This window comes from Cnephaeus nilssonii (assembly GCF_951640355.1).
Source record: "Cnephaeus nilssonii genome assembly, chromosome: 15".
NCBI lineage: Eukaryota > Metazoa > Chordata > Mammalia > Chiroptera > Vespertilionidae > Cnephaeus > Cnephaeus nilssonii.
Genome location: NC_137086.1, coordinates 46,007,792 through 46,026,452, shown reverse-complemented (window position 1 = coordinate 46,026,452; position 18,661 = coordinate 46,007,792). Strand labels below are relative to the sequence as shown.

General features: G+C 43.0%; 2 protein-coding genes across 3 annotated transcripts in view; one reads left to right on the top strand and one right to left on the bottom strand.

Annotated features, from left to right (window-relative positions):
• Positions 1-9,147, top strand: part of GCFC2 (GC-rich sequence DNA-binding factor 2) — a 39,652-nt gene extending 30,505 nt beyond the window's left edge. For both annotated transcript variants that reach the window (XM_079792627.1, XM_079792628.1), the window contains exons 16-17: positions 3,588-3,712; positions 4,804-9,147. In XM_079792627.1, the coding sequence (XP_079648753.1) occupies positions 3,588-3,712; positions 4,804-4,921 (243 nt within the window). In that variant the 3' untranslated portion in view covers positions 4,922-9,147. The remainder of the gene's footprint in view (positions 1-3,587; positions 3,713-4,803) is intronic.
• Positions 9,148-9,290: 143 nt separating this feature from the next.
• MRPL19 (mitochondrial ribosomal protein L19) lies at positions 9,291-17,439 on the bottom strand. Its single transcript, XM_079792632.1, has 6 exons — positions 17,323-17,439; positions 17,016-17,133; positions 13,790-13,908; positions 13,443-13,577; positions 9,761-9,942; positions 9,291-9,626 (listed from the first exon to the last, which is right to left on the bottom strand). The coding sequence occupies exons 1-6, from the start codon at positions 17,423-17,425 to the stop codon at positions 9,405-9,407; spliced, it is 879 nt and encodes a 292-aa protein (XP_079648758.1). The 5' UTR covers positions 17,426-17,439; the 3' UTR covers positions 9,291-9,404.
• Between the last annotated feature and the right edge of the window lie 1,222 nt (positions 17,440-18,661).

Genomic DNA, 18,661 nt, shown 5'->3' with positions numbered 1-18,661 from the left:
GGATAATTGCAAAAAGTGATTAAGGAGTTGGATACATCTTTTTTCTCACCTGTGTTTTCAGTGGTAACCAATCAGATTTATTTTAGAAAGCACTTCATATAACATTTAATAATATAGGGTGCATGTCCCTTCTCCCTTTGACTTTATATAAGTAGTGATCTTGATGTTATCAACTGGACCATAACCTATTTGATTGTCTAAGAATTTCTTTGAATAGTATGACCTCAGGTTTTTCCTTTCTCCCCTTTTCTTTCCTTTTTATTCTTCCTCTGCTGTGAAGTTTTTATTTTATTTTGTTAACATTTTTGTTTTTACCAAAACTTTTCCCCAAGTCATATTACTTTTACCTTTTTTTCCAAAAGAAAAATTGAATGCACTTACATGGACTTTTTATGCTTCCATAGAGATTTAAAGCAATGTATTAAATTAGAAGAAAATCAAAACCATACTTTTTTCCTGTGTATCTTAGAATTACCTACTTGATTCCTTAACTCTTAATTTGTTTATGTAGATCATACGCTAATGAAACCAGACAACAAATAGGTCCAGGCTGCTTATCACTACTTAAGCTAATTAAGAGGGACAGGTTTGAATCATATATGAGCTTTTATTCAGTAACTCGAGGCCTGGTGCACGAATTTGTGCACCAGTGGAGTCAGGCCAGCCTGCCCCAGTCGGGCGATGGGGCCTGGCTGGCAGGGGGGAGGGGCAATGGGAAGTTGGCTGGCCGGCCCCACCCCCTAATTGAACTCCAAGTTGAACTGGTCGAACTCCCAGTTGGGGACAATTTGCATATTAGCCTTTTGTTACATAGGATGCTGGCAGAATGGGAGAGCTGCAGGTCATCCACAAAAATCTGCACTAACACCTCCTACTAGCTGGCTGATTATATAGGGACTAGGGGCCCCATGCACGAATTCATGCACCTTGAAGGGAATTGTGGACCGCGAGGCTGCAGTGGGCACAGGGGCGGGTCTCAGCTTATCCTCCGCACCCCTGCCTAGCCCCTCCTGCCATGACCCCCAGTCCCGTCTGCCAGCAGCCCCGCTACCACCGCCACCTCTCCCATGCACTGACAGTGCCGGCCCCACTCACACCCACTGACGGCACGGAGCCAGTGGGGCTGGCACCAGCAGCGGGTGTGAGCAGGGCTGGTGCTGTCAGTGAGTGTGAGCTGCGGCTGCTGCCCCAATTGCCCCTCAGGAGCAGGGGGAGGTGGAGAAGCCATCAGGGGCAATCGGGGCTGACAGCTGCCGCTCGCACCTGATGACAGTGTTGAGCGATCAGGCCGGTGCTGGGCACCAGCAGCGGGTGCAAGCGGCAGCTCCAACACTGGCTGCAGGTGCGAGCAGGGTCAGTGCTGGCAGCGGGTGCGAGTGGGGCTGGCGCTGACAGCAGGTGCAAGCGCCAGCAGCAGGACTGTGGTGCATGGGAGCAAAGAATTTTCAGTAACCACCAGAGGGTCACCCTAATGACAGCGACCGGCACCCCACCTTGGTCTGGCACCCCTGCTCACCTGCTCCACCATCCCACTGCGGCCAATGTCCACCATGTTCCGTGCACACCCCACATCATAGCGAACGGTTGTTCTGCTGTTTGGTCTATTTGCATATTAGGGTTTTATATATATACTAGAGGCCCAGTGCACGAAATTCGTGCACGGAGGGGGGTTGTCCCTCAGCCCAGCCTGTACCCTCTCCAATCTGGGACCCCTCAAGGGATGTCCGACTGCCCGTTTAGGCCCGATCCCTAGGATCGGGCCTAAACGGGCAGTCGGACATCCCTCTCACAATCCAGGACTGCTGGCTCCCAACTGCTTGCCTGCCTGCCTTCCTGATTGCCCCTAACCGCTTCTGCCTGCCAGCCTGATCACCCCCTAACCACTCTGCTGCCAGCCTGTTTGCCCCCAACTTCCCTCTGCCGGCCTGGTTACCCCTAACTGCCCTCTCCTGCAGGGTTGATCACCTCCAACTGCCCTCCCTTGCAGGCCTGGTCCTTCTCAACTGCCCTCCCTTGCAGGCCGGGTGCCTCCCAACTGCCCTCTCCTGCTGGCCATCTTGTGGTGGCCATCTTGTGTCCACATGGGGGCAGGACCTTAGACCACATGGGGGCAGCTATATTGTGTGTTGCAGTGATGATCAATCTGCATAGTACTCTTTTATTAGATAGGATAGAGGCCTGGTACAGGGGTGGGGGCCAGCTGGTTTGCCCTGAAGGGCATCCTGGATCAGGTGGGGGTTCCCTTGGGGTGTGGGGTGGCCTGAGCGAGGGGCCTGTGGTGGTTTGCAGGCGGGCCACACCCCCTGGCAACCCCAGCAGAGGCCCTGGTATCTGGAATTTATTTTCCTTCTACAATTGAAACTTTGTAGCCTGGAGCAGAGCCAAGCCTGGGGCTCCCTCCGAGGCCCGCAGCCATTTGTGTTGGGGTTATAATTGAAACTTTGTTGCCTTAAGCGGGTGGGCCCGGCCAGGGTGTGGGAAAGCTTTGCTTCCCCTGTTGCCGGCAGCAACCCTGGCCTGCTCTCTCAAGCTCCATTCTGCCGCCATTTGTTTGAATTTGTTTACCTTCTATAATTGAAACTTTGTAGCTTGAGTGGAGGCTTAGGCCTGCAATAGCTGGCAGAAAGCTTGGCTTCCTCTGTTACCTAGGAAACCTTGCTCTCTGTGGCTGTAGCCATCTTGGTTTGGGTTAATTTGCATACTCGCTCTGATTGGCTGGTGGGCGTGGCTGGTGGGCATGTCGGAGGTATGGTCAATTTGCATATTTGTCTATTATTAGATACGATATAGATAGATGAAGAAAGGCTGCATGCAAGGAGGCAGGGTGGAGGGATGGCTTCAGAGTCTGTGGTCCAGGATCTTGAAGTCCGATAACAAGGTAGTTAATTTTCTGTGATGTTAAAAACTGATCCACCTGTTCCTGGGACCTTAGAATGGCCAGCCTTCCTAAGGCAATTCCCAGAGGGGGTCAGGGTCCAAGCATAGCAACCAAATGAAAGTGTCTCCTGTCCTTTATCCATTCTCAAAATGTATTTTCTTTTCGAGTAATGGACCCATCCGGGCCCAGATGTCTCATCCTTTCACAGCCCTGTTTTCTTCTTGTAGCACGGCCTCCAATTTCCCAGGTTCTGTAGGAAAACCTCTTCCCTATAGTTAGTAAGGTGAATAATCATTAAACAACTGTGGTCCTATTCTTACTGTGTGCCCTTCACCCCTATCACTAGATCACCCACTATCTTAGTGAAATAATACCAAATGTGTTTTATAGCTGTGTAAACTAAAAATGTTTTGTGTAGGCATTTCTGGTGTTTAGTTGTAAATAGTGTTTTGTACAGATTTAATGGCTCAGGAATACAGAGTATAGAAAGTATTACAAGTACCACTAGAAATTATTTGTCAAGAGTAGTCTATTTTAACCTCTTAGTATTGAAGTATGATTGCTTAAAATGTGTATAACCCCTTGACAAAGAAAGGAAAAATTCTCAAAATTTACCTGCATGATCATTATGAAGATTAACTGGCATCATGTTAGCAGAAGTCCTTAGATGATAACTGTCATTATTAAAACCAACCATTTGTTTTAACAGATAACAGCATATTTACCAGAAAAATGGTTTGAAAATTCTGCCATGAGAACATCTATTTCCCAGCTGGAAAACTTCATCCAGTTTTTATTGCAGTCTGCACAGAAACTATCTAGAAGTGAATTCAGGTAATGCATATTTAATTGTACCTCCATAAGCATAACTCAAGGATTCTATTATATTCTCAGCAGTTTTTAGAAAGATTTTATACTTTTACAAACTTGTTGAGACTATTGCTGTAGAATTACTAGATTTTTAAAAAAATATATATTTTATTGATTTTTTTTTTACAGAGAGGAAGGGAGAGAGATAGTTAGAAACATCAATGAGAGAGAAACATTGATTAGCTGCCTCCTGCACACCTCCTACTGGGGATGTGCCCGCAACCAAGGTACATGCCCTTGACCGGAATCGAACCTGGGACCTTTCAGTCTGCAGGCCGACGCTCTATTCACTGAGCCAAACCAGTTAGGGCTACTAGATATTTTTTATGTGCAACCTTTGGAATAACTATTTTATACTCACACCTCATGCATCTATATAGTTCATATTTTTAAATGTAAATCTCTTCCAAAATAAGCACTTCCAGAAAACTATAGCACAGGGGAATTTAGAATTAAAAATGTAAATTTGAAAAAAAAGTAAATCCAAAGTTTCTTATTAAGCATGTTTTTAATATGTTTTAAATTTTCCTGGGCATTTTTAAAGTATGAACACTTTTTAAGTACAGGTCTGCAGTTTGCAGCCTGGTGTTTACCCAACAGTAGCCAGGTCTCTGTTTTGCATATCTCATTTCATAGCATTGGATGTCTGGGGCTTAAGAACAGTAGTGTTCTCATGAACCACCTCTCCAAAACTAGAAAGCCCAGATCTGTGGCATTAGGTGATGCCTGTGGGGTAAATACTCCCACTGAGGCTCCCACCATAATAGCCCATACACGCTGGTAGCAGCACACCACAACTCAGATTTCTGATGACAGAACTGCTCTGTGCCTTTCTGCATTTGACAGTCATTCACATTCACGTTCTTGCCAGAATACAATACACGAAATAGTATGAATTTATAAGTATGTGGATAAAGTAACATTTGAATATATAATGCTATTTTAGATATTGGCTTAAGGTAAAGTTTTTGTTTCAGATAAACAACTGATGATTCACTGTGTTCTCCTACATTGCATTTTTAAGGGGGAAATGCTTTTTTTTGTTTGTTTTTCAGGGATGAAGTCAAAGAAATAATTCTTATTCTGGTGAAAATAAGAGCTTTAAATCAAGCAGAATCCTTCATAGAAGAGTATCACCTAGACCATCTTAAACCAGTAATTAACCAAGTTTGAGTAAACTTTATAGGAAAGTACTAAAGGAGATTTTAGTGCAGTCACACTCTGCTCCTTTGCTGGGGGCGAAAAAAAGCTGGTGCTTCTTTATTCCTAGTAATGGAGGCGAGGATTTGAAGACAAAACACTGGTTTCATCCCTTCATTCCCTCTGTTTCAGGAAAGGCTGCCCTCCTGATTCTGTGGAAATTAAAGCACATGGGCAGTTAAGAGTTTAACATATGTATTTCCCTTTGATTCTTGTGGCAGCTTTTCCAATTTAAGAGAGGAGTTGGCAAGACCTTGCTTGTAGCTGCTTTGACTTTAGTGAGTCTTCTGTCCTGATCCACAAAAATGCCTTTTAGTTCTCTTCATTTTAATATTTGATTAAAAGTGTAAATCAAAAGTGTAAATTAAAAGTGTACAAATCAGTTTAAATGGAAATCTTAATTGGAATGAATTATGTAAGTATTAACTGATTACGGCTTTTTAAGGCTTTGATAACTATGATTATCAAATTTTCCTTCAGAAATATATATGTGTATGTACCAATACAAGTGCAAGAGAAGCCAATGAATCCCCCAACAATCATTTTTTAACTCTGCAAATTTAATGGGTGAAAATATCTTGTTTGAATTATGTGTTTGGGCTATTAGAGAGTGAATACTTGTTCTTTGGCCATTTATAATTCTTTTTGACATGTTCATTCGTCGTTTTCCTATGGATTTGTGAGAGCTTCATATATTTAAAGATAATGTTTTGAATGTCCTGTGTCAGTTGCCATTTTTCATTTAATTTTGTGTATATTTTTGGTATAATAAGGCATTACTTGTTGGGTAGTTACTACTCTTTTATTACAGTTTTTATCATAAAAAGCCAATTTAGATAAGAAATAGGTATTTTAAGTATCAGAACATGTAATTCATTTTCTGGATAAAATATTTGTATAATTAAGAAAATCTGAGGCAAGGGATAGAATTGAGAATCTTTTTCAAAGTGAAAGATTACTAATAATATTTCTTAAATCTATTTGTAAAATAACTCAGTGGCAACCCTAAATACATATTTTGCATAGCTGCCCAAAAGATAATCAGGAAAAAATGGATTTTTTTGGTAGGATTTCAGCATTTGGCCTCTGACACTGTCACCCCTAACTTCGAAGCTGCATATATTTTAATGGATTAATGTCTTTTTAAAGTTTATTTTAGTTACACAGATTATATAAGAATAGAGTCTCATCTAAAAGATTCAAACCATTGCTGAAAAGCATTTAGCATTCCCACACAATTATTGTTCCCAGAGGTAATTGCTGTTTTCATTTCAGTGTTACTCAGTGTTACTCTTTCAGACCTTTTCTCTTTTTACGAGAGTGTGTGTGTGTGTGTGTGTGTGTCTTTGTTGTTTACGTAAATGACAGTATTTATTGCTTTACTGCATATGAAATTTGTAAAATTTTTTACTCTTTAAGTAATATACATTTGGGAACTTCCCTCTGACTTTGCATTTTTATTAAAGATGTGTTGGATGTGTTCTTACATTTTTAGCTTGGGCAGAGAAAGTTCTCTTGCTTTTCATAAAATGGAAATAAATTTTTATAAAAATAAAATTTAAAAAGACATACATTGCCCTGGCTGAGTGGCTCAGTTGGTTGGAGCATCGTCCTGTACACCAAAAGGTTGTGGGTACAGTTCCTGGTATAGGCACATACCTAGGTTGCAGGTTCAGTCCCCAGTCGGAGCATGTACAGAAGGCAACCGATTGATATTTCTCTCTCACAATCTATCTATCTCAAAATCAATAAAAACATATCCTCAGGTGAGAATTTAAAAAAAAAAAGACATATGCTGAGTCTAATGGGACAGAAAAAGATACTTCAAGCAAATGGTCACACAAAAAAGGAGTAGCTATACTTATATCAGACTAAATAAACTTTAAAAATTATAAAGAGACAAAGGTCATTCTGTAATGATAAAGGGGTCCATCCATCAAGAAGATAGAATTGTAAATATTTATGCACTCAAAGCAACTAACATTTAAAACAGCTAAAAGGAGAAATAAACAGCAATATAATAAAAGTTGAGAATTTAGTACCCAACTCTCAACAACAGATGAGTCATTCAGACAAAGAATGATGAGAGTGGGTTTGAACATTAGAGACCATATGGAGCTAATAGACATATACAAAACATTCCGTCCAACAACAGCAGAATACACAGGACCATTCTCTAAGATAGACGATATTTTAGGCCACAAAATATAGAAAGAACTCCTATAACTCAATAGCAAAATAACAATCCAATTTAAAAATGGGCAAAGGACATGAATAGATTCCAAATAAGATATAGGAATGGACAACAGGTACATGAAAATGTGCTGAACATCACTAATCATCCGGAAAATGCAAATCAAAACCACAATATCACCTTATGCATGTGAATGGTCATCCTCCAAAGGACATAACAAATGCAAGCAAAGATGTAGAGAAAAGGGAACCCTTTTGCACTGTTGGTGGGACTGCAAATTGTTACAGCCACTATGGAAAAACAGTATGGAGATGCCTCAGAAAACTGAAAATAGAACTAACATATGATCTAGCATTTCCACTTCAGGATATATATCTGAGGAAACAAAACACTCTCAAAGGATTATCTGCACCCTCATGTCAAAGGATTATAGCAGCATTATTTACAACCCCCAAGACATGGAAACAACCCAAGTGTCCATCAACAGATAAATAAGGAAGTTATGACACACAACACACACAATAGCAAGGCTCCTATTTTAAAACATGATTCTCACTTCCTTAAATTCTTTACTGGTAGAAATGCTCTAAAAATGTCATTTTTCATGTGCACTGAGATAAGCAAAAAAGCTAGAAAGTTCCTCTTGACTGTCTTCATACTCTCTTTAGTATCATCTGAAGACAAATTAATTCTTAAACTCCATGCTTCATAATGACAAGTAGAAAACTAGATTCACCATCTGTATCTTTTTCCAAGGTTTTTGTTATGATTGAATTCCAAAGTGCAGTTACATCCAAGTGAAACAATTTCTCAAGTACATGCTATGGTTGCCTAGTTTCAATAAAGGGGAAGTAAACTGGGATTCTTCCCTCACCACAAATCCAGTCCTGAGCCTAAGCCAAGAGCCCAAGAAAAAAAAGAAAATGGAACCTACCTTCATTGGGGCACCACTCACCTGTGCCTCTTCCCCATGTCAGTGGCCACTCTTCCTCTGAGATCCCTGGCGTTCGCACCCATGTTCTCCATATTCATAGTGAATACTTTCGAGTGGGGAGCGGCTGGATACGTTCTGGTTTTTATCTACATCGCTAAAATGAATTTCCCTCAATTATGTGACAGCTCAACAGAGTCTAGTAGGAAAAGTAAAATTTGTTTCTTGCTCTGTAGGACATCACCAGTGTTCTAAAGCTTTTTGTCACCCATCACCTCATTGGCTTTAAAGCATTTTCTAAGGAAAGGAGAAGCTGCTCAGTGCTGAGGCCCTTAGGTGTCCACTGGGCACACCTAGGCTAGCACTTCTCGGAAATTTTCCTTGATTCAAGTTCCACTTTTTTAGCCAGGATCTTGATTCAGTGGTTCTTTCTCTAAATTTTCCTTCTCTTAAGCTCAGTTGGTGAGTCTAACCCTCTCGTTCCAATTCCTTAGCTGCCAGCTCATTCAGGGCCCTGGAGTCTGCTTGTAGTGGACTTCACCCCACAGGGGGATGGAAAGCTCTGGAAGCATTGTAAGCAGGGAAGAGACAAGGACCGATTTAGGTTTTAGAAACAGATTTAGGTCTTCTCCAAGGATAACAGACATGGAGACCTGGCAATCACTGTGAGGCCGGAGCCTCTACCGCTGTGGTCTCCTGGCTGGCTGAGGACACTGCTTCAGGGGGACTTGTGAGTGGGGAGGACAGAGGATTGGGAGACCCAGGGAGTTGGGGTCAGATACCTTCTCTCCCACCCTCTGTTCTCTGCCCCCGGTGCCTCCCAAGGTGACTCTGTCCTGCCCAGCCACTGGCCTTTGCTCCGGCTCCATCTCACTTCACTGGATGAAGGGCTGGGTACTAGGTGAGTGGGAATGGAGGATTCTGATGACTCTAAACAAGGAGACACCACATTCCACCTGTGTGTTGCCCTGTTACTGCTAACGAGGTGTAGGGTGAGCTGTGCCTGCCTGATGGGGCAGATCCCATTGTCAGGGCTGTGTACCTACTTCCTTATTCAGATTTCAGGCTTATATTAGGGGATTCTGTAATAGTTTGACTCTATTGTAGCTCTGCCTCCAGAAACAGAATAGACACCAGACCACTTGGCATGTACATTTATCTTTTTAAAGTAATAAACTGATGTGCTAATTTTTTTTTTTTTACAACAGTACTCAGAATGAATACTTAGTTGATTTAATGATTATGTCCTTATATATGAAATTAAACTGGTCTCTAAAAACATACTCTGAGAGTCAGTATATCTTCTGCAAGGAGCTAAATACATGTTTAGATCACGACTTTTTTGATGCTTCAATTTCATCCCATATTGCAGCTTCAATTTTTGAAGTATCATATTCCCTCATCATATCAAACTCAATCCACGGCCGATTCCACTTCTGAGCTTCTTTCATTTTCTCTTCAGTTAAGTAAAGTTCAAATCTGATTCCTTTAATATTAAACTTTGGACGCTCCCAGCGTTTGGACCAGGGCTTAGGCTTCATTTTTACTTTCAGCTAAGGAGGATATATTTAAAAAAAAAAAAAAAAAGGAATAAATTAGGCTGATAGTCATAAAATTCTTTGAAAAGTTTTCATTAAGATGGCTCATATTATACTTGAACTTCCAGTTCCAAATGTACAACTCATACCTGATTAATAGGAACTTCTTGGCCAGAATCTTGTAGTACTGGCTTCATATCAACATCAAAAGTGCTGTACTCAGGAAGGGCATCTCGTAAGTACAGCAAGCTGTCATCCAGCCGCTTCTCTAATTTGACCACTTGGATCTCCTGGATTCTAGGGTTGTAAAGTTCAAAGCAAATCTCAACACCTAAGGAGAGAAGAAAACATTCTTACGACCTAAGTCCAGATCCCTGCACGAGCCTCCCACTAAAGTGAAAGCTTTTTCGTAAAGGAACTCGCGCAGGGTTTTGCACGTAGGAAATATGGCATAAATTTGAATCTTTAAAATGAAGATGGTTGAAAGAAATAAAAATAAAGTAAAATCTATATAGATTAAAAAATAAGAAAATATGAATTAGAACGATAAAGTCTAAAGAAGGATGTCTTCTATAAACATATTGAGTCAACATCTCCAATTCTGATAGCATTAACTAGCATTAACTTAGTTGGAGAAAATTTGAGTAAATGCTTCACCATCAAGTGGTTTATTTCCCAATTACTTAAATAAAGTTCTATCTTCTACATTAAAAGCAACAGGATTAATGATGCAAAAAAAAAAAAAAAAAGGTACATTTTTAAGTTCTAACTGGTTTAGATGCCCTCTTGAGGATGGCCTAGGTTTTTAACACTCTGGAGCCTCCCACAGGAAGCAAGCTAAGAACAGCCTTGAGTGTTTCCAAGAGGCTACAAGTGACAGCTTCATATACAGCATCTGTATCATCAAATGGTTATTCTGAGCTCTCCTGAATAATCCCAAAATAAATAGAAACAGTAAAATATATGATCTACATTAACATCTAGTGGTTAATACCAGGATTTACTCCAATATTTACAACTATTCTGGTTCAGGCACTGATTTGGGAGCTGTGCCTACAGCAAAACCCAAATAGTAAGATGCTTCTCTTATAAAGCTTACATTTTAGTGGATGACAAACAATAAACCAACCAGGTAATTTCATATAGTGAAAACAACACAGGTGATGACACTGACTGGGGAGGGGGCAACTTCAAATAGTACAGCCCGGGAAAGCCTCTCTGAAGGATGGCATTTAAACTGATACAATGAAGGGCCAAGAAGGCTCCAGGCAGAAAGAATGGGAAAGGCAAAGGCCCCGGGTCTTAACAAATTTGCCGTGTTTGAAAAACCAGAAAGGCCCACTTGTCTGGAACACAGTAACTTGGTGAGGCAGGAATTAAACCAGCAACACTACACAGTTGCAAGCAGGAGAAAGTAGTGGCAAGGATGAGAGTGGTAGCAAGGGAGATGGAAAAGTAGACAAAATTGGGATACACTTTTTGGGAAACTGAACCATAAAAACCTGCTGATTGGGTGTATGAAAGAGAATTAAAAACAGCTATTAAATTTTTGGTTTAAGTAAATGGATTTAAGTAAAGCCACTGGACTAGAAAGAACCAACAAAAAAAGGGAGGATTGCTGGGGAAGGTCTAGGTGGCTGACAGTCACAATGTACTGTAAGGAATGACGAGAAGGAGCGAACACTTTTGAGGACGGTGTCCAGAACTTCATGTACATCACAATCAACTGACTACAACCCTGAGAAGTAGAAACTGTTATCTCAGTTTTAAAACAGAAAAACCTAGTTCTGTCCGACTCACACCTGTGCTCATGTCTTTCTGTGACACGGTTTCTCCAAGCACAGGACCTGAATGGAGGCACCAGTTTCTGTAACCAATCAATTCCACTGAGTTCTTACATGCACAGCACCCCAGGTCGTTAGAGGATAAAAGACAGCAACTGCTCTCCTTGTTCAATTTCTTTGGAATACAATACTTGGCTGCTGGAGAACATTCAGTATGAAAACTTTACTGTTCTGCCATTTTGATTCATAATTTTTCTAAAATATCACCACTTGTCCCTCTGCCTTATTAAGCATAGCAAATGTAATATTGCCTTTTTAAAAAAGTTCTCTGGTTCTTATAAAACTACTAGTGGCCCAGTGCACGAAATTCGTGCAGGGGGAGAGGGGTAGTGTCCCTCAGCCCAGCCTGCACCCTCTCCAATCTGGGGCCCCTCGAAGGATGACCTACTGCCGGTTTACAGGGATCGGGCCTAAACCGGCAGTCAGACATCCCTCTCGCAATCTGGGACTGCTGGCTCCTAACCGCTCACCTGCCTGCCTGCCTGCCTGATTGCCCCTAACCACTCTGCCTGCCAGCCTGCTCGCCCTCAACTGCCCCCCACCGCAGGCATGCTCGCCCCCAAATGCCGCGCCCCCCCCCCCCCGCCAGCCTGATCACCTCCAACTGCCCCCCATGCCAGTGTACTCACCCCCAACTGCCGGCCTGCTTACCCCCAACTGCCCCCCCTGCTGGCCCCACCTTACCTCCCCACTGGCCTGCTCGCCCCCAACTGCTCTCCTGCTGGCCTGCTCACTCCAAACTGCCCCCCCCACACTATCCTGATCACCTCCAACTGACCCCCACTGACGGCCTGCTCGCCCCCAACTGGCCCCCCTTCTGGTAGGCTTACCCCCAACGGCCCCGCCCCCCACCAGCCTGATGACCCACAACTGCCGTCCCCTCTTGGCCTCTAACCACCTCTACCTCGGCCCCGCCACCATGGCTTTGTCCAGAAGAATGTCCGGAAGGTCTCCTGGAAGGTCTCCCAGTCTAATTAGCATATTACCCTTTTGTTAGTATAGATGGAAGCCTGGTGCACGGGTGGGGGCCAGCTGGTTTGCCCTGGTGCACAGGTGGGGGCCAGCTGGTTTGCCGGATCAGGGTGGGGGTCCCATTGGGGTGCCTGGCCAGCCTGGGTGAGGGGCTGGTGGCTGTTTGCAGGCTGGCCACAGCCCCTTCAGGGTGGGGGTCCCCACTGGGGTGCCTGGCCAGCCTGGGTGAGGGGCTGAGGGCTGTTTGCAGGCTGGCCTCGGCCCCCGGCGACCCAAGCTCCCAGCCCCTCCTTTTGGCTTTTTTTTTCTTCAGCGCCTCCTTGAGCAGAGGCCAGGGCCAGCTAGAAGCAGGTATCTGGGATTTATTTATCTTCTATAATTGAAACTTTGTAGCCTTGAGCGGAGGCCAGGGCCGGCCAGGGCGGGTGGGAAGCTTGGCTTCCTCCATCGTCAGGGGCAACCCAAGCCTCCTGCTCACTCCAGCTCCATGGCCGTCTCCATCTTGGTTGGGTTAATTTGCATACTTGCTCCTCATTGGCTGGCGGGCATGGCTTGTGGGCATAGCGGAGGTACGATCAATTTGGATGTTTCTCTCTTATTAGATAGTATTCTTGTGGTGACTGTTGTAATAAAAGCAAATTGGGACCATTCACTTTAGGAGAAAGTAACTCATAAGGATGTCATTATGTTTATAGTGTTCTCAAGGGTTATTTGCTCCTAAAACAACTGCTTTAGTCACTTGTCTCCTCCTGTGATACTGCCATAGTTTGGAAAGTCTACTTCTAACAGTTGTTGTCCCTGTGATACAAGAAGCCTTCCAAAGAGAGCAAAGCACCAACTGGATTTAATCAGCAACCTCAATCTTCAGACCATTCTTAGGCCACAGGGTCCTTGTCATCCCTCGGAGCTCCCTTGCAATTTCAAGTTACCGATTTCTTATCCCAGGATGCAGAAAACAAAAAGGAATCCTGAGGTAACATTTTCCAGAAAATCAAAAGAATGGAAAGGAGCCTACCTTGTCCTTCAATGGTATTCCTAAGGATAAACGTCGCTCCAAGTCCTTTTCCTGATCTCTGGATGCAAATCCCCAGAAACTGGCTGGTTTTTCCACTGGCATACGGATCGGCCGTAGTAACACGAAGAATGCTTCCTAGGGATTCACAAGTGAAGTGAACTTTCATGTAAGATGCAGAAATAAGCAACAGGATTTCTAGTAACTTCAGAACTTCCTGAAGATTTTAGTATACTGTTAGAAATCAGTACCTCATTGGGCAAACCCAGACATATGGAAAACAATCTTCTCTATGCCAAGAAAACTGACCCTCCAGCCACTAATAAGGAAAGCATCCAGCTCTTACTGACCAACATAGAACTCTGGGATGTGGAGCACCTTCCTCCTTTCTAACATATCTTGTCTTTCTATGTGAAATTTCAGAGGATTTGTTCTTTGTCTTGGAGGAATGAATTCAGGACTCAAGAACCTGTAGGGGGAAAAATAAAATAAAAGCGAACTTTAAAGACCATTAAAAAAGAATCTGCTGCTTTCTTAAAAGAAAAAAGAAAAAAAGATTATGATTTTGAAGTGTTTTATTCTTCCTTTTCTAAATAAGAAAAATCAATCTTACTTACAAAATTGTCAGTGCTTATGAAAATAGCTAATAATCCTGAGTACTCACCTGGCATTGTGTTGAAAGTTTTATTAAACATCTACAGCATAAATTAAACCTTACAACCATCAGGCGGGGTTGGTGTCCTTATCTCCTTTTCACAGATGAAGAAAATGAAGCTTGGAGAAGTTGAATAACCTTCTAATTATATTATCTATATTATATTATCTATAAACTTATCAAGTCAAGATTTAAATGTCTTGTCAGACTCCAAAGCCTGTGACCATAACCACAGGCCTCATGTTGAGTTGTATATGTTATAATAAATTATGTTGGAAAGGATATAAACATAGAAATCATCAATGGCAAACTGACTTTAAAAATAATCTCTCTAGTCTCTTTAACTGATTTCAAACTCATTATAAGATATTTAACCTATAGAAAGGTATAAATGGCATTATAATGCAAATTCATATCTCTATCACCCATCTCAAGAATTAAAAAAACAATATGGTTGAAGCCCTTGTGCACCCCTCCCTACCCCTAAATTAATATAATGTAATTTAACTAAATTTGGTGATTATACCAATGAATTTCTTCCCTTTTCTCAATTTCCTACTTTGAACATTTTCCAATCTACCGAAAGTTGAAACAATAATATAATGGATATCCAAATATACTTCACCTAGTTTCACCTACTGCCAACACTGTGCTGTACTTGCTTTATATAGGTGTAATTCTGTTCTTGAACCATTTGAAAATGACAAGCAGCGAGGCATTCATCCCTCAATACTTTAGAAGGTGTCTGCTAACAATAATGTCTGCTGACATTCTCCTACCTTTATCACAATTCCTTTAGGACACCTAAGAATTTCAGCATTAATTCAATAATCGAATATAACATATAGGTCATATTTAAATGTACCTAATTGTCCTGGAAAAGGTCTCTTATAGCTGTTTGCTGCCCAATCTAAGCTACAATCAAGCTGCACACATTGTATCTGGTTGTTAGTCTCTTCCGTCTCTTAAACTAGAACTATTCCCCATCTTCGGGTTTTTATAACACTGACTTTTCAGAAGAGTCAAAGCCTATTGTCTTATAGACCGTCCCTGGGATCTGGATTTGTTTCCTATTTCCACATGACTAGACCAAGGTTAACTATTTTTGGTAAAAATATTACAGAGGTGATGATGTGATCTTATTTTGCCACATCACTAGGCACATCATGTCAGCTTGTACAGCTATTGAGAAAGCTAGGTTTTATGGTTCTGTGAAAGTGGAGAATTCCTTCTGTACATTTTTTATACTTTGCATATGCATGTATGTCTGGGAATATAAAAAAGTTATTGTACTCTCAGTTCTTTTGCAGGTTGCTTTTTTTCACACATTCTATGAATTCATTCATGTTAGCTCTAGCTCATTCATTTTTCACTGCTGTGTAATAGTCCCCTACTGATGGGTATCTAGGCTGCATCTTAATTTTTGTTTGTTACAAACAATACTTTTGCATGCATACGAGTCTAACCAATGGTTAAAGACAACAGGGGGGTGGGGGCATCCGTGGGGAGGGGTGTGGGATGGGAATGGGGGGATGAGGACAAATATGTGACACCTTAATCAATAAAGAAATTTAAAAAAAAATACTTTTGTGTGCATTATTGTACACTTATTGTACTTATTACTCTCTTAAGTTTTATACTCTTATGGGACTAAAAGTATACACAACCCAGCCCTAGCCGGTTTGGCTCAGTGGATAGAGCATCAGCCTGCAGACTGAAGGGTCCCAGGATTCCTCAAGGGCACATGCCTGGGTTGCAGGCTTGATCCCCAGTAGGGGGCATGAAGGAGGCAGCCGATCAATGATTCTCTCTCATCACTGATGTTTCTATCTCTCCCTTTCTCTGAAATCAATAAAAATATGTTTAAAATAATTTTAAAAATAACAGTATACACAACCTCAAACATACTATATTGTGTTAAGTATTTTTCCAAGGTAGTTTTCTTTTCATTTAACTGAATTACATTAAGTGCTGCGATTTAGGGGAAATATTCCTTTTCCACCTAAAAAAAAAAAAAAAAAAGTTGGCCCAGCCTGTGTAGCTCATTGGTTGCGCACCAACCTGTGAACCAGGAGGTCAAGACACATGCCCTGGTTGTGGGCTTGATCCCCAGTGTGGGGCTTGCAGGAGACAGCCGATCAATGATTCTCTCTCATCACTGATGTTCCCATCTTTCCCTCTCCTTCCCTCTCTGAAGTCAATAAAAACATTTTTTTAAAGTTGTTTAAGGAAGTCTTTTCTTAATTTCTAGATTCCATAAATTCAACTTTATTTCAACTCAGAACCACGGAGTATTTGAAATGTCAAACACGCACGCAGAGATAATAAAACAGCAACCTAGAGCCCCTTCAGAAAGCCTACCCCCAAACTGGCTTTTTAATTGGGTCTACAGAAACATTTTCTGCAAATCCTAAGTCATCGAAATTCACATGTACCTCTAAAGCTACCACCATTCTTTTAAGTAAACCAGGTTTTTAAACACACTGTTCTAAAGAGCAAATTTCAAACCCATATAGGCAGAAATTTTTACCACTGTACCCATTTGCCAGGAAACTAAACCACAGTGAGTGGAGAAGCTAAAACACTGTGAGTCCTGGCGAACCCACTTCTACCCAGGCGAGGAACGAGCGGCTCCTGACCGTAAACGGGTAAAACAAGACAAGCTTCAGAGAGAAATGCCCAAGGCCGGTGGGAAGCGCTTCAAACCTGGGGGATCCCTAGGTGAAGTTCTGATTTAAGACTGCAGAGAAATTCAGCCCTGGCTTGGAAGAAGGGAGGGAGACAGACAAGCCTGAGCTGGGTCGACACGCGAGCTCGTGCCCTGGGCGTTCCAGCCCCGCGTGAGAGCCGAGCTCTAAGGCGAACACAGGTGCGCGAGCGCAGACCCCACCGAGGGAGTCGCGCCCAGGCCCGGGCCTCACCGGGTTTCCTGGCGCGGGGGGCGGCGCTTGTCCACGATCACCGGTTTGGGGGGCGGCTGGAACGCGCCCGGCTGCGAAGGTCCAGTGCTCTGCTGCCGGCCCGGCCCCGCGCGGGCGCCTGCGGGAACACACACAGGGGTCACGACGGCTCCGGCCCGTCCTGAGCTCCCGGGACCCTGTAATCACCCCCAGCGCTCATTCCTACGAGGGCCCTCCGCCAAGGTCGCCCCAGACCTCACGTCTCGCCTAACCCCGCCTGGCCCTGCACTCCTTGTGCGCCCCGGCTCTCAAGCCTCACTCCACTTACAGCAGGCGACGGAGGTCGGCGCAGGGCGCAGCGCCCCGGCGGCTCCAACGCTCCGGGCTAGACCCATTGCTGCTCCACAGCCCCACGCCATGGAGGCCGCCATGCCTGCTGGCACAGGTAGAGACTACAACTCCCAGCAACCAATGCGAGATCGCGGCCTTCTACGGCCCTATGGCAGCTGCTAAGGGACAAAATAGGCGTTTTTTGTGTTTGGTTTTGGGTGTGTTTTTTTTTAATTTGGGGGTGGGGCGGGGTGGGGAGGGGGTTGGGCGTTTCTTACCTACCTGTTCACCCAGCCTGGGCTTTTTAGGGAAAGTGCATATTTCTCTAGTTTCTTATTTGTCAGGGACCAGCCTGACAGGTGAACCGGGCTGAGGTAGGGAGGTGGGATTTGAGAAATAAAAAGAATAAGAGAAACAAAAGCAAGAGAAACAACAGCGGGATCAGGAGGTCCGAGAACTCTCGAGAACTTCTGGCGGCTTTTATTAGTAATACAGTGCTTTTTATACATAAGACACTAAGCAGGGAATCACTCACAAGGAAAACATTTTTTGTTTCTCTAAAATCACTACTGGAGGGATAAGTTGAAGGACAGGTTTCTTGTTACAATAAATCTCACTAGTTGGATACATATTTCTTGGTAAGCCATGAAAGTAGCTCTTATCCTACTGATAGCAGTCATATAAACAAACCCTGGGAAAGCTCTGTAGGCAGGGGCTGCTGTCGTTATACTGATTAGTTGCCATCCAAACAGGCCTGGGAAATCTGTGCGGGTAGGCGCCAGCCTTGCTAGCCCCTACAGGTGCAAGGACTGTGTCAGCTTACATCCGGCTCCCACACCTATTATGTCCAGGTTATGACCCTACACTGGGTTAGTCTCGAAGCCTAGAAAGATTTTCTCCCTCTGAATCAACCCAATCTTTTCTTTCTTAGGCAAGTCTTCACTAGGTCAAAAACCACAAAGCTCTCATCCTTACTAGGTACCTTCTGTTAGCAGCTCTTATATCATTTGCAATTTTAATGTTTGATTTAATTTTTATTTATCTGTGTAATTATTGGATCATTGCCTATGCCATTCTGCTGTAAGCTCCGCAAGGGCATGGATGAGGTGGTCTTTTGCTCACCATGTTATCCTGTTACCTTACCTGGCTGTCACTCTCTGTGGAATGCAAGGAGAATAAAATAGGTCCTGACAGGGCAGGTGGCACAAAGTCCTTGAGACGACAGAGAGCATTACCCCTGTGGCAGATATGAAACCAAAAAAGGTAAATTAATTGTAAGTCTTGTTAAGAAATTTGGAATTTGTACACTTGGCAACAATGAGCCCCTGGAAGGGTTT